Source organism: Myxocyprinus asiaticus, chromosome 44, assembly GCF_019703515.2.
Source record: "Myxocyprinus asiaticus isolate MX2 ecotype Aquarium Trade chromosome 44, UBuf_Myxa_2, whole genome shotgun sequence".
In the NCBI taxonomy this organism is placed as follows: Eukaryota; Metazoa; Chordata; class Actinopteri; order Cypriniformes; family Catostomidae; genus Myxocyprinus; species Myxocyprinus asiaticus.
This window is the reverse complement of record NC_059387.1, coordinates 23,902,694-23,921,752: the sequence shown is the minus strand read 5'-3', so window position 1 is coordinate 23,921,752 and position 19,059 is coordinate 23,902,694. Positions and strand designations below refer to the sequence as shown.

General features: G+C 37.7%; 2 protein-coding genes across 5 annotated transcripts; both read left to right on the top strand.

Annotated features, from left to right (window-relative positions):
• Positions 1-284: 284 nt before the first annotated feature.
• Positions 285-16,866, top strand: LOC127434340 (protein MFI-like). 2 transcript variants are annotated; one of them, XM_051686998.1, is made up of 10 exons: positions 3,804-4,031; positions 12,434-12,490; positions 14,758-14,881; positions 14,963-15,055; positions 15,142-15,195; positions 15,369-15,581; positions 15,801-15,934; positions 16,039-16,209; positions 16,399-16,454; positions 16,653-16,866. In XM_051686998.1, exons 2-10 carry the CDS (start codon positions 12,450-12,452, stop codon positions 16,736-16,738), a joined length of 972 nt encoding a protein of 323 aa, XP_051542958.1. In that variant the 5' UTR covers positions 3,804-4,031; positions 12,434-12,449; the 3' UTR covers positions 16,739-16,866. The 2 variants fall into 2 exon arrangements, with proteins under 2 accessions (XP_051542957.1, XP_051542958.1); XM_051686997.1 differs by lacking the exons at positions 12,434-12,490; positions 14,758-14,881; positions 14,963-15,055; ... (4 more) ...; positions 16,399-16,454; positions 16,653-16,866 and adding exons at positions 285-529; positions 4,457-4,634; positions 5,722-5,764; positions 6,231-11,538 and having other exon boundaries at positions 3,895-4,031.
• A 154-nt stretch (positions 16,867-17,020) lies between these two features.
• LOC127434370 (NADH dehydrogenase [ubiquinone] 1 beta subcomplex subunit 4-like) lies at positions 17,021-18,582 on the top strand. 3 transcript variants are annotated; one of them, XM_051687060.1, is made up of 3 exons: positions 17,021-17,343; positions 18,100-18,246; positions 18,439-18,582. In XM_051687060.1, the coding sequence occupies exons 1-3, from the start codon at positions 17,167-17,169 to the stop codon at positions 18,499-18,501; spliced, it is 387 nt and encodes a 128-aa protein (XP_051543020.1). In that variant the 5' UTR covers positions 17,021-17,166; the 3' UTR covers positions 18,502-18,582. The 3 variants fall into 3 exon arrangements, with proteins under 3 accessions (XP_051543020.1, XP_051543019.1, XP_051543022.1); XM_051687059.1 differs by having other exon boundaries at positions 17,021-17,396; XM_051687062.1 differs by lacking the exon at positions 18,439-18,582 and having other exon boundaries at positions 18,100-18,255.
• The last annotated feature ends 477 nt before the right edge of the window (positions 18,583-19,059 follow it).

Here is a 19,059-nt window from a genome sequence, read left to right as displayed (position 1 = left end):
TTATTTATTAGTGCACAGGCTACCTTATATTAATAAGTATCCCAAAGGCAAAAAACTAAAAGAGAAAATGAAGAAGAATTTCCCGTTTTTTACCAAACCGTCTATGCTTATCGTTGTCTGGGTCCCGCAATAAAGTTGACATTTCAAAGTACACAGATTGTCACTAAAACAACCTCGTTCCACTTCCGTGGATCTGTTCTTGATCACACGCATTTGGGTGGGGAAAAACGCATCAGACGGGCGGCGTTCGGGTCATTCGGTCGTCATTATAATGGGTCTCACTATGCGCGATTTTTTTTTCCCGGAGAAATGTACAGTTGTGCTGTCTATGAGAGTACTTAAGGGTACAGCGAATTCCCGCAGGGAATAAGGGGAGGTAACCAAACTAGCTGAGCCAGATACAATCTATAATGACAACACATGAGCTGAAGGTGCAGCGGTCAATTTGTCAAAGCGGAGAGACTGCCAGCGTGCCTTGCGTTGTTGTCTCAAATCGCGAGAGATTTAACACACATACTGACAAAACACGGTAGGTACAAGTTTCAAAGTTTTTACTTTCACTTTGAAGATGTTTTCAACCCCTGTTCATGTATCACTTTTCCTTCTTTTTATCTAATTCTAATCAGGAGGTAATCAATAGATGACACTGATCCTTTGCAAATAATAACATGGTGAAGCAGAACATTATGGACCCCCTTAGGTTTAACTGGACAGGTTGAAGATTTGATGTCTTTACAAGAGCCTGTGGAAATGTTCATCGACGTTAATTTCATTAAAATAAATACGGTCTGTCATAGTTAATAATTAATTATATTACGGTCAAATAATTATAAGATGCCGATGGATAATGTAAATCGTTCATTTCTTCTGCGTGTCGGCATTGATCCCTTGTCTGGCACCACCCCAATTATGTAATAAGTAGCCTACCTGTTGCCAGCACACAAGCAGAAATGCCTATTTAAATAACAATGATTAAAGATTACAATATAATCTTTAATAACTATGTTTGCTTGGATCAGTTACATTTTCGAGTTATTTACCTACACAACTTCATAACAATACATCTCACCAGCATTTGTTATCTGTTGCTGAATGTTTAGGCACAGAGCTGCTGCTGCTTATGGTAATTCTTAAGCTATTATGCAGTTTGTAACACCCTTTGCATGTTGTCTAATTAGTTCATTCAAAAAACAAAAACAAAAACAATGAACCAGAATAAAATTTCTCAATAGTACTGACAATACTGAGAGAAATTGCCATCTTGGTAACTAATTATTTTATACTACAGAAGTATTTGCACACAATTAAATGATAGATCACTGGTAGTGCCATAACATCTCTGGGTGTTCCTCTCAGTATACAGGTGCATCTCAATAAATTAGAATGTCGTGGAAAACTTCATTTATTTCAGTAATTCAACTCAAATTGTGAAACGTGTGTATTAAATAAATTCAATGCACACAGACTGAAGTAGTTTAAGTCTTTGGTTCTTTTAATTGTGATGATTTTAGCTCACATTTAACAAAAACCCACCAATTCACTATCTCAAAAAATTAGAATATGGTGACATGCCAATCAGCTAATCAACTCAAAACACCTGCAAAGGTTTCCTGAGCCTTCAAAATGGTCTCTCAGTTTGGTTCACTAGGCTACACAATCATGGGGAAGACTGCTGATCTGACAGTTGTCCAGAAGACAATAACTGACACCCTTCACAAGGAGGGTAAGCCACAAACATCCATTGCCAAAGAAGCTGGCTGTTCACAGAGTGCTGTATCCAAGCATGTTAACAGAAAGTTGAGTGGAAGGAAAAAGTGTGGAAGAAAAAGATGCACAACCAACCGAGAGAACCGCAGCCTTATGATTGTCAAGCAAAATCGATTCAAGAATTTGGGTGAACTTCACAAGGAATGGACTGAGGCTGGGGTCAAGGCATCAAGAGCCACCACACACAGACATGTCAAGGAATTTGGCTACAGTTGTCGTATTCCTCTTGTTAAGCCACTCCTGAACCACAGACAACATCAGAGGCGTCTTACCTGGGCTAAGGAGAAGAAGAACTGGACTGTTGCCCAGTGGTCCTAAGTCCTCTTTTCAGATGAGAGCAAGTTTTGTATTTCATTTAGAAACCAAGGTCCTAGAGTCTGGAGGAAGGGTGGAGAAGCTCATAGCCCAAGTTGCTTGAAGTCCAGTGTTACGTTTCCACAGTCTGTGATGATTTGGGGTGCAATGTCATCTGCTGGTGTTGGTCCATTGTGTTTTTTGAAAACCAAAGTCACTGCACCCGTTTACCAAGAAATTTTGGAGCACTTCATGCTTCCTTCTGCTGACCAGCTTTTTAAAGATGCTGATTTCATTTTCCAGCAGGATTTTGCACCTGCCCACACTGCCAAAAGCACCAAAAGTTGGTTAAATGACCATGGCGTTGGTGTGCTTGACTGGCCAGCAAACTCACCAGACCTGAACCCCATAGAGAATCTATGGGGTATTGTCAAGAGGAAAATGTGAAACAAGAGACCAAAAAATGCAGATGAGCTGAAGGCCACTGTCAAAGAAACCTGGGCTTTCATACCACCTCGGCGGTGCCACAAACTGATCACCTCCATGCCACGCCAAATTGAGGCAGTAATTAAAGCAAAAGGAGCCCCTACCAAGTATTGAGTACATATACAGTAAATGAACATACTTTCCAGAAGGCCAACAATTCACTAAAAATGTTTTTTTTATTGGTCTTATGATGTATTCTAATTTTTTGAGATAGTGAATTGGTGGGTTTTTGTTAAATGTGAGCCAAAATCATCACAATTAAAAGAACCAAAGACTTAAACTACTTCAGTCTGTGTGCACTGAATTTATTTAATACACGAGTTTCACAATTTGAGTTGAATTACTGAAATAAATGAACTTTTCCACGACATTCTAATTTATTGAGATGCACCTGTAGTCAGGGTTGGGGAATAACGAAATACATGTAACGGGAATACGTATTTAAAATACAAAATATAAGTAACTGTATTCCACTACAGTTACAATTTAAATCATTTGTAATTAGAATACAGTTACATTCAAAAAGTATTTTGATTACTGAAGAGATTACTTTGCATTTTATTGTCATTTGTTTCATTTAATATTTAGTCCTTTCAGATGGAAAACATTTATACATATAAATGATGCGATCCAAAGTGCATTTGAACAGCAGTGAAACACTTTCTTATGATGTGTTACATTCATACGAGCAGACAGAGAAGTAAGTTTAGAGCAGAAGAAAATGTAAATTTTGTGTAAATTGTCAGCTTTACGCTAGGCTAAAATACTATTTCTAGCCATTTTACATGCACGTTACCAGGCACGATCATATTTTTTTATCAAGAAAATTCACGTTGGATCATAATTAATTTTATTCTAGTAAGACATTTGATATTAGGGCAAAAATCATATTCTTGATAATAATTTTTGTATTGTTTTCCTGTAAAAATATAAGAAAAACATTAAAACAAGATCAATTTTATTAATCTTGTTTTAGAAACAACACTGCATAGATATTTAACATGTGTATTTTGTCTTACTGTACTGAGTTTTTATTGTCAAAACAAGTGAAAAAATCTACCAGTGCTGAAGAAGTAATCCAAAGTATTTAGAATACGTTACTGACCTTGAGTAATCTAATGAAATACGTTACAAATGACATTTTACAGCATGTATTCTGTAATCTGTAGTGGAATACATTTCAAAAGTAACCTCCCCCAACCCTGTATATATTTCCTAATGGGAGTGAACCTTCATGTTTTCACTAAATAGTTCCAGACATGCTGATCTCATGTGTCAGTTGAGAGAGTCTCTCTGTCTCTCCACAGTTTGTACTGTTGCAACATTGTAATGCCAATGCTTGATTAGTTTTCAGAATGTAAGTGGGCACGGGAAGTTACATTCTGAACCATCTGCTCAACACATCCACAGTAAGAAGGAATCCGAAGCTGCTGCGACTTCTTCACCGTCACTGCACATCACAGGCCAACAGAAAAGCAGCAGAGGTATGCTTATGAATCCTGATCATACATATACATTCAGATACACAGAGAAGTATGTTTTAGGTTTCAGATTATAAAACAATATATATATAGTGTCAAAAATAAAAACATTTATGGGTTGTCAAATGTTAATATAACATATTCATAGTTAATGAGATGAACTACATCTGTGGATACTCTGCTAGGACAGTACACCTGTTTGAACTTGACCTTCGGACTTGACCTATCTTTCTTTTGAAAAAAATGGCAAATAAAGTTAGTTAATGAAGCATCATTTGTTTTCAGATGCCACTTGGTTTGATATTTTGCTTCTAATGCAATGAAATTCATAATTTTTTTAAGTGTGGCTGAAGTGTCCGAAAGTGACTAAATACTTTTGGGGCCACTATAAATGTAAGTCCTTCTTGTTTGGGGTTATTGCTTATCAGATGTGCAGATCAGACAGATAATACTGCTCCAATCTAAGAAAGACTCCAACAAGACATCTAAGGATCAAAAGGAATCTGCCAGATTCACTACCGTCATCTCTATCAGTCTTCTCACCAAAAGAAACAAAAAAGACACAACGGAGGACACTGAAGAAACATTGCCAGTTGAGATTGACTTGTGAGTGCCATGGTCTTTTCAGCATTTTCACACACCGGTATGGGTACACATGTCAGTTCATAACCATTCAGCAGTTTAGCTGATAGAATGCATGTGTTGAGTAAACAATGTGAAGGATAAGCTTGGCACCTCATATTATTCACTCCTAAACTGTTAGTTTATCTCTCCCTATTAGTTTTGCGAAAATTAGCTTCCACTCAAAATACAGACAATTTACATTATAATATCTCTTTTCCTATGGATTATGCCATAGCACTTTGTGTTCTGTGTCATTTGCTAAGTCCTAGTAAGAGGAGCAAACATCCTTTAGACCCATAACTGGCAGTAACAGGCCTTATATAGTGATAAGTCGTGTTTTATTGGGTGTGAAAGAGAGCATGTTAATGGTTGTGTATCCATATATTTGCTGCTTGACAGTACAGTATCTAGGTGTGTTCACATGATCAAATGTTACAGGAGGGTTTACACTTTTACTTGGAAACATAATACATAAGTACAAAAGTGTCAAAATACAAAAAGTGCAGTATTACAGTGTATCATTTACAAAAGTCTGACTGCAATGCCCTTTTTTTTTTTTTTTGGTAGTTAAATGTGATTACAAAAACCAGCCAAATGCTTGTAATTGTGGTCAAAATCTTTGATTAACTAACAATTTTAAAGATGTGTTTGTTTTCTGAATGTGTGTGCTTCTGACTGTATGGGTTAATGTATGTGAGACACTGTAATAATTAGAAAACAGTTTAACCATGGACCCCTTAAACTGAGTGGAAGGATAGAATGCCGTTGATCTTGTTTCCCTGCATTGTCGTGATGAATATATGAAAGGTGTTTAAGTAGAAAAAAACATTATTAAGGACTAAGCATAGCGTGTGAAACATTGAGTTAGGCGAGAGCTTTGTTTTCCTCAATGCTTATTTATCTTTGTTTATCTGCCTGAGGGAACTTATCTTTGTGAATATGTGTGTTTTGGCATATCAAATTTAACATGAAGCTAATATTTAATCTACAAACTTTTTTTTCCAGTTATCTGAAAGGTTTTTGTATAACATATGTATGCTTATTAAACATTTTCTTCTTAATTTGATAGTGATGGAGCCAAAAAGAAAACAGCTAATCAACACCACACAGAGGTAAGCATCCAAGAAAACATGGAAACATCAGAATGAGAACTTTTATAATTACAAAAAGATAACATAAATATGTTAATCTAATGTAAATATAAAATCAAGGCAAATTTGCCTTGCTAATCTTTTGAATATCTTTTATTTAATTAACTTTCTTTATTGCACTACCCTTTGAATGTGTTTTGGCTCTACTAGAATGCGCTGAGAGTATATTTTGTTAGCGGAATGCAAAGCTCAACTGTGAAGTTGAACTGTTTTTTTAAAGAGAGTTATGGAAAGGGAGTGGTGATTTTTCAAATAGTTCAAATGTATGTGAGAAGCATTCTACACAATTTTCCCAAGCAAGTCTGGAGTTCAATTCAGTAGTGTCAAATTTTTTAAAATGCCACTGTGGTTGTTATGCAATTTTTATTTTTATTTTTTTTTACTTACTGGCACTAATCAAAAGCTTATTTGTTGGTTTTTCTGACAGCGAAGGGACCTAATTTCACCAACCTGTAACAAATCATGTGGTGAATTATTAAAGGTTGGAGATGGGCCAAAAGCACCCTTTGATGAAGATAGTATTTCCACTCTGCAAAATCAACATGGACTTAACATACCTAACCAGAGACGAGATACAGGAATACAGCACAACATAAGCCTTTATGAACATTTGCAAACAGTCCACAGTGACACACACAAACATTCTACTGAACCTGCTTTTGAGATACAAACAGAATTCAGCAAGTGCTCAGTTCCAAACAAGGAATCTGGAGCCAGTGACATTCATAGAGAGAATACTCCAACAACTCCACAGTACCACAATAATCTGACCTCCCTTGGAGAGGACAGTGGTCTAAAAGTACTAAACCAGATCTTATCTTTTCACGCAACTCATTCTGGAAGTACCCCTGAGCCAGAACCGCGTCTCATCAATCCTGCTTCTGATATGTTAACATCTGCCCTGGCCTCAGTTCTTTCTCCACCTTGTAGTGGCCATCTTAGAAGACCTAAACAAGGCGGCAGTGAGCTAGAGCATGAACCCCAAAATTGTGGACAGAATGTCAACCTGTCTACCTTATCCCACCAAGATCGTCAGCAACAACTGTTTATTGCCACTCGCAGGCAGCCAGCTGAGCATGTGTTGCAAGCGCCCAATGACGATGACATGCAGTTTACTGCTGGAACCAGCAACAACTCTCCTGATTGGCAAAAAGAGAACAATTCCCCAAATGTCACAACAGCAATTCAGTCAAAAAGACCCATTTTGAAATGTTCCTCTGTGGACACATACAGAGGCATGATGTACAACAATACAGAATTACACTGTTCTGCCACATCTCTGCACACTGGTCAGGTACTCAAGTTTCCCCACTCTGAGGAAAGTAGAGGGTACAAAATGTCAAAGACTGAAGATCAAAACAAGCCTTTCAAATCACTGAGCTCCAAGCCAACAACAAGCAGCCTACTTCTCTCCTTGAGAAGGTCAAATCTGAGAAGGTCCAATGCTGAACCCAGACAAATGGAGTCTCAGATAACGAAGTCTGTCAGGTCCCTAACATTGCCCAACAGGAGTGTTTTGAAGAATGCTCAATCATACACCCTTTCTGTTACCCCTGATGACCATACCGGAGAAACATTGGTGTCATACCCATTTCTAGACACTCATTCAAAAACAGAGGGAATATCAGACACAAATCATTTATCTTTTTCACCCAGAATTAAGAAGATTGTAGCATTAAGGACACCACTTTTGCTAAACAAAAGAGAGACAGACCAGAGGTTAAAGAGACCAGAGGGTTCTGTTGCAAGAGCTGAAGAGAAGCCGTTCTCTCCCTCCACAACCACATCCAGCCAACCTGGGATTGTCAAAGCTCAGCAGCATTCTCATTTAGTTCTTTTGCGCAAATATTTCAATACAGAGAACAGTGATCCAGTGGAACCAAGTACCATTAACAAGACAAAGCTGCATAATCCGATCACCACAATTTCTCCCAAAGAGAAAACAAATGTTAACTTAGATTATCCTCAAACTGTTAGAAATGTAGCATCACAAAGCACACAAAATATTCCTGACAGCAATTCAACGAGCATGAGAACCTTCACAGACAGGCTTAACTCCTCACCCAGTAAAGAAAACTCTCCTGTAGATGGAAACAACACAACAATTGGGAGGCAGATATATCTGGACTCTAAGAAACATTCTGGGTCAAGTCAAAGCTCAATGGACCTTTCGAGTCCTCTCTCCCCAAGTAGACCTATCAGAGGCATTTGTATTCCGAGCATCTATTCATACCTAAGAGAGTCAAGCCCAAATGTATCCACCCCTAATTCCCCTTCCACCCCTTCTTCCCACTTACAGAGAGTTGTAACTTCTTCCTCTCCTAAACAAGATAAAGCCATAATACCAAATGGTGACAGAGAACCTCTTCCATCAAGATTTTCTTTTGACCTCAGCCCAATCGAGCCAAACGTAGAAGCATCAAAAAGAGGCTCTCATGGCACCAGTGCTCTTAAAACTCCAGCTCAATCTCTGCCTCCTGATTTTGGAAGAAGATCAGTACCCCGTCTCAGTACTTCTCCATATTCTACCCTAATCTCCTCAAGACCTGCCCTCAACAGCACTTTACAAGCACTGTCCTCTCCACCCAAACGTCATGATCGATCTACATCTGATACTGCAACCGTACGTGTTGGCCGTATAAAAGGTGACCAAAGCTCTTCTCCCTCCATGTACACAAGCATAACAAGGAGACCAAAGGAACAGCTAACACCTCCTGATAAAGAACAGAGAACAGAAAATTCAGTTCATGCTTATACTTGTGCCCTAGATAATCACAGACCTGCCCAGCCATGCCTCTCACAAACTGCACCTGTTGCAAGTTTTGTCTTGGAAAGCTCAAGCCCAAATATAATCCCACACCCAAGGTTGCAACAAGAAAATGATGGCTCGATGGCACTTCAGTTTGATAAGGGTAATGCTTATCCCAAGCGCAGGAGTCAGAAAGAGACTTATTTACTGTCTAATAAGCTCACAACTAAAAGTCAGACCCCACTTATAGCCGAGAAGGAGACTACCACTTTGCATACACATGAGAGATTGCAGGAAATCCAGAGCCCCAATTCAAAGAAAGCACTCTTTGCATTACGGGTTAAGAAAGACATTGTCACTTTAGATCCCATGACATACAAAGAGGTTGTTCCCCCTCAGTATTTAAAAACCAAAAGAAATTCACCTGTATTTAAAACAAGCAGTAGGATTGACCAGATGTTAAACCGCTTGAAAATGACATTTAGTGTCAAACATTCAGAAAGCACTCTTGAAACAGTCACAAAAAAGAGTGGGAACGCCACTCAGCAACCCTCTCACACTGAGACTTGGGGAAAAAACATGACAGTGGAGAAATTGTCTCCTGGGATCCAATGGGAGCCCCCCACCTCATCTTTGACCACTGATAAAGCACCTTGTCCCTCTTCTGAATCATTGTCACCAGTAACATTAAAGAAATCTTGGAATATACAAAATGCGGTTCAACAACACAGGTGTATAGATGACAAAAACTGTTCTGGGATCCAATGGGAGCTCCCCACCTCATCTTTGACCACTGATAAAGCACCTTGTCCCTCTTCTGAATCATTGTCACCAGTAACATTAAAGAAATCTGAAAATTCACTGAATGTGAACCACCGAAACAGGTGTAAGAATGACAAAAAGTGTTATGGGATTCAATGGGAGCCCCCCAACTCAGCTTTGACCACTGATAAAGCATCTTTTCCCTCTATGGAGTCAATGTCACCATTAACATTAATACAATCTGAGAATACACTAAATGTGGATCAGCAAAACCAGTGTAAGGATGTAAAAAAGGGTTCTGGGATCCAATGGGAGTCCCCCAATTCAGCTTTGACCACTAATAAAGCATCTTTTCCCTCTTTGAAGTCATTGTCACCACTTACATTAATTAAATCTGAAAATACACTAAATGTGGATCAGCAAAAGTGGTTTAAGGATGAAAAAAAGTGTTCTTGGAGTCAGTGGGAGCACCCCAACTCATCTTTGACCATGGATGAAGCATTACCCTATTTGGATTACATGTCACTATTAAAACTATCACAAAAGAGGTGTAGTGATGAAAATGGAAACCAGTCTAGCAGCAGCAGCTATAGTCCACACACGCTAAAGCCCCATGGTATGAACCGTTCTGCCTCCTTGCCACATTACAAAAAGTCCTCTGTTGGTCGTTCGTCACCCTTTTATCTGTTTGATTTTGATTCAGAAGACATTCAGAATGAAAATGTGTTTTATAGTCCAGCGAGCAAACAAAGTAATTTGCTTTGTGAGTCTGACAACATCCCTCAGCTGAGCACTACCAAGCGGACTGTACAGCAAAACCTGATGGGGTCTCGATTGTCCTCGTCTTCTGCTGATTTAAAGTACGGTCTGGAGAATGGGCGGTCTTTTTCAGTCAGCAGTGTGTTTTCAAGCCGCCCATCAGGTCCTAAACGAATCTCAACAAGTAGCATCAGTGACCTCTCAAGTTTAGATGACTTCGGCAGTAAGGGGAGCTATACAAAATCTGACTCTCCAATTAATAATAGCAATTCCCCTAGCTATGGTGCCAAATATGTTACCGGTATCCAAACCCAACCTGGATGTACATTGTCAGATGATCATTTTTGGAATCCAGATAAACAGGAAATCTCCTCCGGCTTTTGGGATGATGCAGACCCAACCCCACCTCCCTCACCACCTTTTTCCCCTTCATCTCGTCGCGTGTCCCAGGCTCCCGCTAACTCTTCCCCCATCCGAACAACTCCAGACAATCTATCTCCTCGTGGAATCCTGCCATCAAGGAGTTACACAACCAACTTGACTGTCTTTGAGGAGTCTAGTTCTGACACCACAACTGATGATGAATATTACCTTGATGATGGTGATGAGGAAGAAACAGAACTTTAGTGAAAAGTATTATGTGTTCTATGTGTTATGTGTTCATCACTTTTGTAGTTTTGATTATATGTACTGGATGTTTAAAAATTGGCTATTTTCTGTGCAATGGGACTTCTATGGCAAATCTATTAAAACCACAGAAACATTAGTTCTCAGTCAGACCAAACTTAAATTATAAGAGAATCTAGTAATTGCAGTACAGCTCATTTAATAAAGGAATTCTCTTCTTCTTCTTCTTCTTTTTTTTTTTTTGCTAATAACTTTTCTATGTAATACAAAAAAATATTATTATTATTAGGGGCTTGGTACTTGAGAATAACAATATTTGATTTAATTAGGAATGTATTTACAATGCAAAGTAATGTTGTTTTGTGAGGTGTTTTGATACTTTCTGGATATTGGCTTTGACATGGTGAATTCTCACGTCATATTCCTTTTGTAGTGGGCTGCCTCCTGTAGGTCATAAGCTGTTTCATACAGGTAGTTGAAAGCACAGTGTGTCAGACACAAAACATTATTCCTTATGACAGACATTATATTCATAGCTGCCAACAAAGGAACTGAGCAAAAAATGTTAGTGTGTGTGTGTGTGTGTGTGTGTGTGTGTGTGTGTGTGTGTTTCTTGTAAGGTCATTTCAAGAATGTCTTGATTACCAACAGGAAATTGTCATACTTAAAAAAAAAACAACAAAAAAAACATAGGCTGATATATTGACTAATATTGATGTTATGTTGAAACGGAAACAACATTATAAAAGAATATTGATCACTGCAAAAATGTATCACTGTGTAAAAATGTGTAAGTAGCTATAAATTGTAAATAAAAAGAGTAACTTCGCATTTAAAACGCATTTGTCTGTGACTCAAGTGAAACTGTAGAGTTAATCCCTAACAGACCAGTTAGCTATGCCTTGGTAAACGTGTATGTCTTTTCATTACACAGAAACTGCATTACAGCTGATCAAGTCAGCCTGACAGTGTTGCGTGCCATGCCACTACTTGCTATATTTCTTAACATTCAATGTAATTACACGCAGTACAGTGATATACCTCGAAATCGCAGCCCTTGGCTCTCTTTTGTGTTTATCTTTTAGCTAATGCTGCATGAGGAGGTTTGCGCAACTAAATGACTGTTTGAAAACAACTTCACTCTTTTCATTAACTAAATAACTGAAAAAAATAGGCATGTTTAAAAAAGCTGTATTGTTCTATATTTCCACAATTTTGACTTGTTCAGAGAGACTGTGGTCATAGGAATCTGCTGACCCTTTGGATGTTTTGAATGAGTTTGTTTTGACGTTGCTCCGGAAACGGCTCTTCGGTTTTAGGCGTGCAGTCACCCGTCCTAATAAAGGAATTAAGTCATATTTCCTACCAGCTTGATTTTGTCATTTTCTTCTGCACGGATGTTTACTCTTTTGTTACTCTGTATCTCCAGGAATAAGTGGACTACATAGATCCAGTAAGTGATATTTTTGGGGAAGAACTGAAGTAGTTGATTCAAAGCAACTGTCTATATAACTTCGAGTATCTGGGTGTAGTTTGAATCAGTAATGCAACAAGATCTCAGTTGGACAAGGCTATTTCCTATTCCTTGCATGGCAGACAGCTTAATCAGGGTGCAGAGCTTTGGCTATAGCCTTAGATATAAAGTTAACATGTTTTCTGAACAGGAGCTGAGTGCTCTTTTAGCTTTGTTAGATTAATGGTTTATAATGTTTTATTTTTTTCTTGTGCTTTAGCAGTATATGATCAAGCATGAGCAAGAAAATGGTAGACCACACTTGCTCTTTTGACAGGTATGTAACACAGCAAAATATGTAATAGATTCACCTTTAACCCTTAAATGCGTGGGAATTTCACCAAATACTCTTGCATATTTGGGTCTTTAGAGACCCGGCACATACATTGGCGGCCAAAAGTTTGGAACAATGTGCACATTTTGCTCTTATAGAAAGAAATTGGAACTTTTATTCACCAAAGTGGCATTCAACTGATCACAATGTACAATCAGGACATTAATAACATGAAAAATTATTATTGCTATTTGAAAAAAATGCAAGAAAATTGTTTCTTTTTTTTTTCTTTCTCCCCTTTTCTTCCCAATTTGGCATGCCCAATTCCCAATGCACATGTTCAGAACTTCTTAAACTACTTCAAAGAGTTCTCATCAAAAAATCCTCCAAGTGCAGCAATGAAAGCTTTGCAGATCCTTGGCATTCTAGCTGTCAGTTTGTCCAGATACTCAGGTGACATTTCACTCCATGCTTCCTGTAGCACTTGCCATAGTTGAGGCTGTCTTGTCGGGCACTTCTCACACACCTTACTGTCTAGTTGATCCCACAAAAGCTCAATGGGGTTAAGATCCATAACACTCTTTTCCAATTATCTGTTGTCCAATGTCTGTGTTTCTTTGCTCACTCTAACCTTTTCTTTTTGTTTTTCTGTTTCAAAAGTGGCTTTTTCTTTGCAATCCTTCCCATAAGTCCAGCACCCCTGAGTCTTCTCTTTACTGTTGTACATGAAACTGGTGTTGAGCGGGTAGAATTCAATGAAGCTGTCAGCTGAGGACATGTGAGGCGTTTATTTCTCAGATTTCTTATCCTCTTGTTTAGTTGTACATCTGGCCTTCCACATCTCTTTCTGTCCTTGTTAAAACCAGTTGTCCTTTGTCTTTGAAGACTGTAGTGTACACCTTTGTATTAAATCTTTCATACAATTTCAAGCATTGTATAGTCTTCATTCCTCAAAACAATGATTGACTGATGAGTTTCTAGAGAAAGCTGTTTCTTTTTTGCCATTTTTGACCTAATGTTGACCTTAAGACAGACATGCCAGTTTATTGCATACTGTGGCAACTCAAAAACAAACACAAAGACGATGTTAAGCTTAATTTAATGAACCAAATAGCTTTCAGCAGTGTTTTATTTAATGGCAAGTGATTTTATAGGACCAACTTAACAATTTAGCATGATTACTCAAGGCTAAGGTGCTGGAGTGAAGGCTGCTGGAAATGGGGCCTGTCTAGATTTGATCAAAAATGACTTTTTTTCAAATAGTGATGGTGCTGTTTTTTACATCAGTAATGTCCTGACTATACTTTGTGATCAGCTGAATACCGCTTTGGTGAATTAAAGTACCAATTTCCTTCCGAAACAGCAAAATCTGTACATTACTCCAAACTTTTGGCCGCCAGTGTGTATCTATCAGAAATGGATCTACAAAATGCCCAGATCGTGTAAAATGTTCAAAATATTTTAGAAAATAATAATAGAAATAGAAAAAATATATATTTTGATGTTTTATTTTTCATATATCAAAGAGATAATGCAACAAATCAGGACAAAAATGAGACGCAACTGCCTGTCAAACACATATTGACCTACACATATGTATTTTCTCAGGCACCTATTGAGTCTAAATAGATGCACAACTTACATAATTTCAGTAGTACACCCAAATAACAATAGCCAAATCATACTGTGATCACTTCCATGTTGTTTCTTCATCAAATAACAATGTCAAATGTAAATCAAATCAATCACTGAAACAACTGCTCCACCTTGAGTAAAAAATAGCAAGTATGATATGAATGTGTAGATGGCGCATATGAGATACTGATAATTTACCACTGTTGCACAGAAAATCAATGTGATATATTTATTTGTATGAATATAGTACTAATTTCTCTTGTAATAAACAAAGAAATATGTATCCTGTGAGAGTAAACTTATATAGATATGAAATTATCCTAACAATATAATTTATGGAATTAAAAAAAAAAATAAACGGCACTGTTACATACCTAGAGTCTCTAATGACCCTTTACACTTTTGGTACTTAAGCATAATAAACAATATATTTTTTACAATTTTGTCTTTTTGTGTGTGTGTTACATTATTAATAAGTGAAAGACTGAGGAATACTAAAGAGATGTGCGCATAACTCCAAAAAATGGATGAGGTACAGGGGGTGGAATGAGGTCCGGGGTCACTAAAGACCTGAGGTATGCGTTTAAGGGTTAAAGAAGTGGTGATAGAAAAGTCAATCATTCTCTTCCCTTTAGGGATCACACAATCTCTCCACCTGCGGATATTGCCTCAGAGAGCGATAAGATTCTTATCCCAGAGATGAAAACAATTTACAGCCAAGCAGCCAGGATAATCCAACGAACATGGAGAGCACATGTTGTTAGTGATGTTACATTTAAGTATTTTTTTTTTCTAACATGGTTAAATACACCATTAAAAATCAGCACTTGTCATGTGTAGGATACTGCTGTTTTCAAGCACCTTAAGAAACTTGTGAGCTTCCATAATCAAGGGGACCCACGTCTCCTTCTCAGATTTATTAACCCTGCAGAGGTAAGTTAGATTAATATGCAAGTGAAGTTTAAGATATTTTATCTCTGTTTGCAAAATTGTATGCATTAATGTTTCTTTTACTGTAGGCAAACATTCTGGATGCTGCTTCAGGGGTACTCATCCGATTCAGACTGGGTGGGGTGAGTGCTAGCGTTATTTATATTTCCATCATTTTTGTTGGTGCTGAAGAACTTTGTAGAGTTGTTGATGTGTTGTGTTCTGCTGTAGAAAGTTACGTTATTTAGAAGCTAATTATGGTTTAACACACAGGTAAAAATAAACTGCAGAACATTAACGTCTGTAAATGTTTCAGACAAACTTTCCCCCCAACATCTACTATAAAATCTACACTCGTGCACCAATAGTGGACATGTGTGCTTCCAGCCCTAAAGATTACACACATGCATGGCAAAAGAAACCTGTTCCAAGCCAGACCCATAATGGCCAGCTGATGATCAATGATGATGATCACTCTGGGTGGTACCAGCGGGTGGAGAATAATGGCTGGAGGATTTTGTCTTGCAAGGTGATATTTCTAGTTTGGACACTTTATTATTTGTCACCGAACTCAATACAATATACATTTGACTCTTCAACCATGCACTTGTGCCTATTTTCAATAGTTATTTGCTATTTAAATTATATAGTTACAATCTGAATACAATTAAAAAAATATGCAAAATGTTTTTGCATGACTTAGAATTAAAATCTATCAATCACTTGGTGATTTGGTTGTTTGTGAAAGATTTCTATGATTGAAGACCCAATTACTCAAAGTACCAATTGCAAGAAGACAGAATTTCACCACAGTAAAATCCACCGACGACAAGATGTTGCAAGAAAAAAGAAGATTCGAAAAATTCAATGGATGAGGAAAATGTATGTGTATATAAAGCAGATTCGTATCCAGTATAAATTGTATTGTCTACACTTTGTGCTCAAAGCCTTTTAAAGCATGTACAGATCCTCTCACCTGTGCATAGGTATGCTGAAGGACTCTTGCTCGTGAGTACTGAGCACAGAGAAACAGCTCTGTTGGAGGAGAAATCCGCACAGAGAATCCTAAATTCACTGGAACAGATTGAACCAGATTCAGTTTCAGAGCAGGAGGTGGATGAACTGCTTGCATGGACCAAAGCGCTCAATTTTGATGAGTAATGAAGTTATTTTCACGCATGTAATATACACACCATTAACATACATGATGAGATGTCAGCCAAATGTGCATCATAAAAAAAAAAAAAGTTGTACATTGTTATTCATTAAATATCCTAGTGTAACTTTAATGCATACTTTAGATATAACTGTCTATTCTTGTTTGTTTTTAATAAACACATACTTAGGTATGCCAGTGAATGGAGGGATTTAGGTACCAGCAATTGTTGCATATTTAACAAAGGTAAGACTCCTAAGTTATGTCCCACATTGTACTCCGTTCTAAGCACTGTTGTTGCATTATAGCTACATCTGCTGGCCAAAATGGATATTGACACCCCTCTCTCTCTCTCTCTCTCTCTCTCTCTCTCTCTCTCTCTCTCTTTCTCTCTATCTATCTATCTATCGCTATCTATCTATCTCTATCTCTATCTCCCTGTAGATAAGTTGGCTGTGCTTTATACTTGTGAGTTCCCTCATATTAGTCCGGATGAGTCACGTGGTTACACAGAACAGGGTAGCAACTGAGACTGGAAATTCTGGTGCAGCAAGCACCATGCTCGATTTTCTTCACAAAGTCTAAAGTTCTGTGTTAATATGAAATATCTGTTCCAAATAAACGGTCATGAATAATGTTAAGTCATGCAATAATTGAATCTGGTCTTGTGTGCTCATGGGTTTAGGCTGGTTTTTTCCTCTATTTCTTAAAAAATAAAAAATAAAAAAAATAAAAACTTTCTATCTATCTATCTATCTATCGTGATTTTAAAAAATATATTTAATTAATAATCTGCTGCTAATATATAGCAATACTCAATGCCAGTGACTATCAAAGAAATAACAAAACTTTGAGACGTTCCAAAATCTCAGGACGTTCAGACATATCGCGAGACTTATGCAGAACTCGCAGCCAATCAGATTTCTGCTTCTGGGTGTGGTCTGTGCAGTTCGCAGTCATGGCGGACTACAAAGAGGCTTATCTGGCTACACGGCCAAAAACATTAGATCCAGCCGAGTATTTTAATCTTTCACCTGATTACCGACGGACTGAGGAGGAGAGAGCGGCTCTAAGGAGTCGATTGAAGAGGCACTATCTGGTGCAACTAAACAACCCTCACCGGAAAGAGCTTATCGTAAGAGACAGAGATGTACCACAGATCATAGCCTGCGAAGACATTCGCTCGGAGTAAATCAGTTCATATAACTATATAATTCGCTTCCATAGAACTTTGTAATAAATTATCATTTTATAATGTCTTTATATACTTTAATTTACTATACATGCATATTTTAGAAGTCAGGGTTGTCATATTTTGAACCGTTAATGAGTGACCTTCAGTGTTCGCTGGCTAGCAGGCAGCTTGTTTTGGTCCACATGAAGTACCACTATGTTGTAAATAGGAATGTTAAAGTTCACCCAAAATGTTATCATTAACTCACCTATATGTTGTTCCAAACCCCTATGACGTTCTTTTCTCCGTCAGACACAAAAGTAGATATTGGGCAGAATGTTAGTCTCTCAGTCACCATTCATTTTCATTGCATTCTATTTCCATAAAATGGAATGGAATGGTGATTGAGGCTTACATTCTGATTAACATAATTTTTTTTATTTTTTATAAGTGTTCCATAGAAAACATGTGGGTTTGGAACAACATTAGGGTGAGTAAATGACAGAATTGTTATTTTTGGGATGAACTATCCATTTACATTTCTATAAGACTATGTAGTATTGTTATGCAGAATAGTTCCAGCCTGTTGTCACGTTTTTGCTTCAAATACTCAGAACTGCATCAAGGACACCTTCCAAAAGTGCAACATGACATGTTCAAGCTGTATTTGTTTGGTAAGATCAAGTGATCCAATTGCATGTGTTCGTTTATTCGTAGGAGGATCCTGCTCTCACAAGGTGGACTTATGCACGCACCAGCAACATATACCCCAACTTCAGACCAACTCCTAAAACATCATTGTTGGGTGGCTTGTTTGGAGTTGTACCCCTTTTCGTCTTGTACTTTGTGTTTAAGACAGACAGGGTGAGTTGAAATACATTTCTTCTGATTCGTACTGCTGACACTAACTTTTGCACTGATTCACTCTCCGTTTAGGATGCTTATTGATTGACATTGTGTAAATTAAAACAATATACTGAATACAAGCGTCCATTTGTAAAGATGACTTATTGCAATGAGTCAGTTATTTAAACCAGATTTTTCATGTTTTTCCAGGACAAAAGGGAGGACAAGATAAAGGCAGGGAACTATGAGCGCCCCTATAAGCTGTCATCCTGAGAGCAAGTTGTGTTTAACTGTATATTGTATCAAATATTACTTGTAATTATCAAATAAATAAAAAATACTTTCTTGGTGAAATTCTTTGATTAATGTGACTGAAGACAGATGTGTAAGAAACGGAGATGTGCAAAGCTCCAAATTTTCATAATCGACCAGTCGGTCAGTTGTTTGAACGTTATGTTCACGTGACCCAGATCAGACACAATTCAGAGGGATATACAGATGCTAAGCGCAGCACTTCAATATAGTAACTAACGAATATTCAACAAAAATATAGGCTTAATAACTATAACATCTTATTGCACAAAACTATCAAAGAGAGGTAAGAAATAAGGTGCCAATACAGAGTGGCACAAAACCACTCATGCACACAGAATGATGCACTTCAACGTAACCAGAGTGCTTCAGGGCGATCCTCACTGCGCATTCAAAAGCACAGCTGTAGGACGATGATGTGGGTACATATCTATTTCATGACATCAAGCAATTTAAACCTTTTTTACGGCAACTATGTATGCAGTGTCAGAACCAGCAAAAGACTTTAATCCCTCCAAA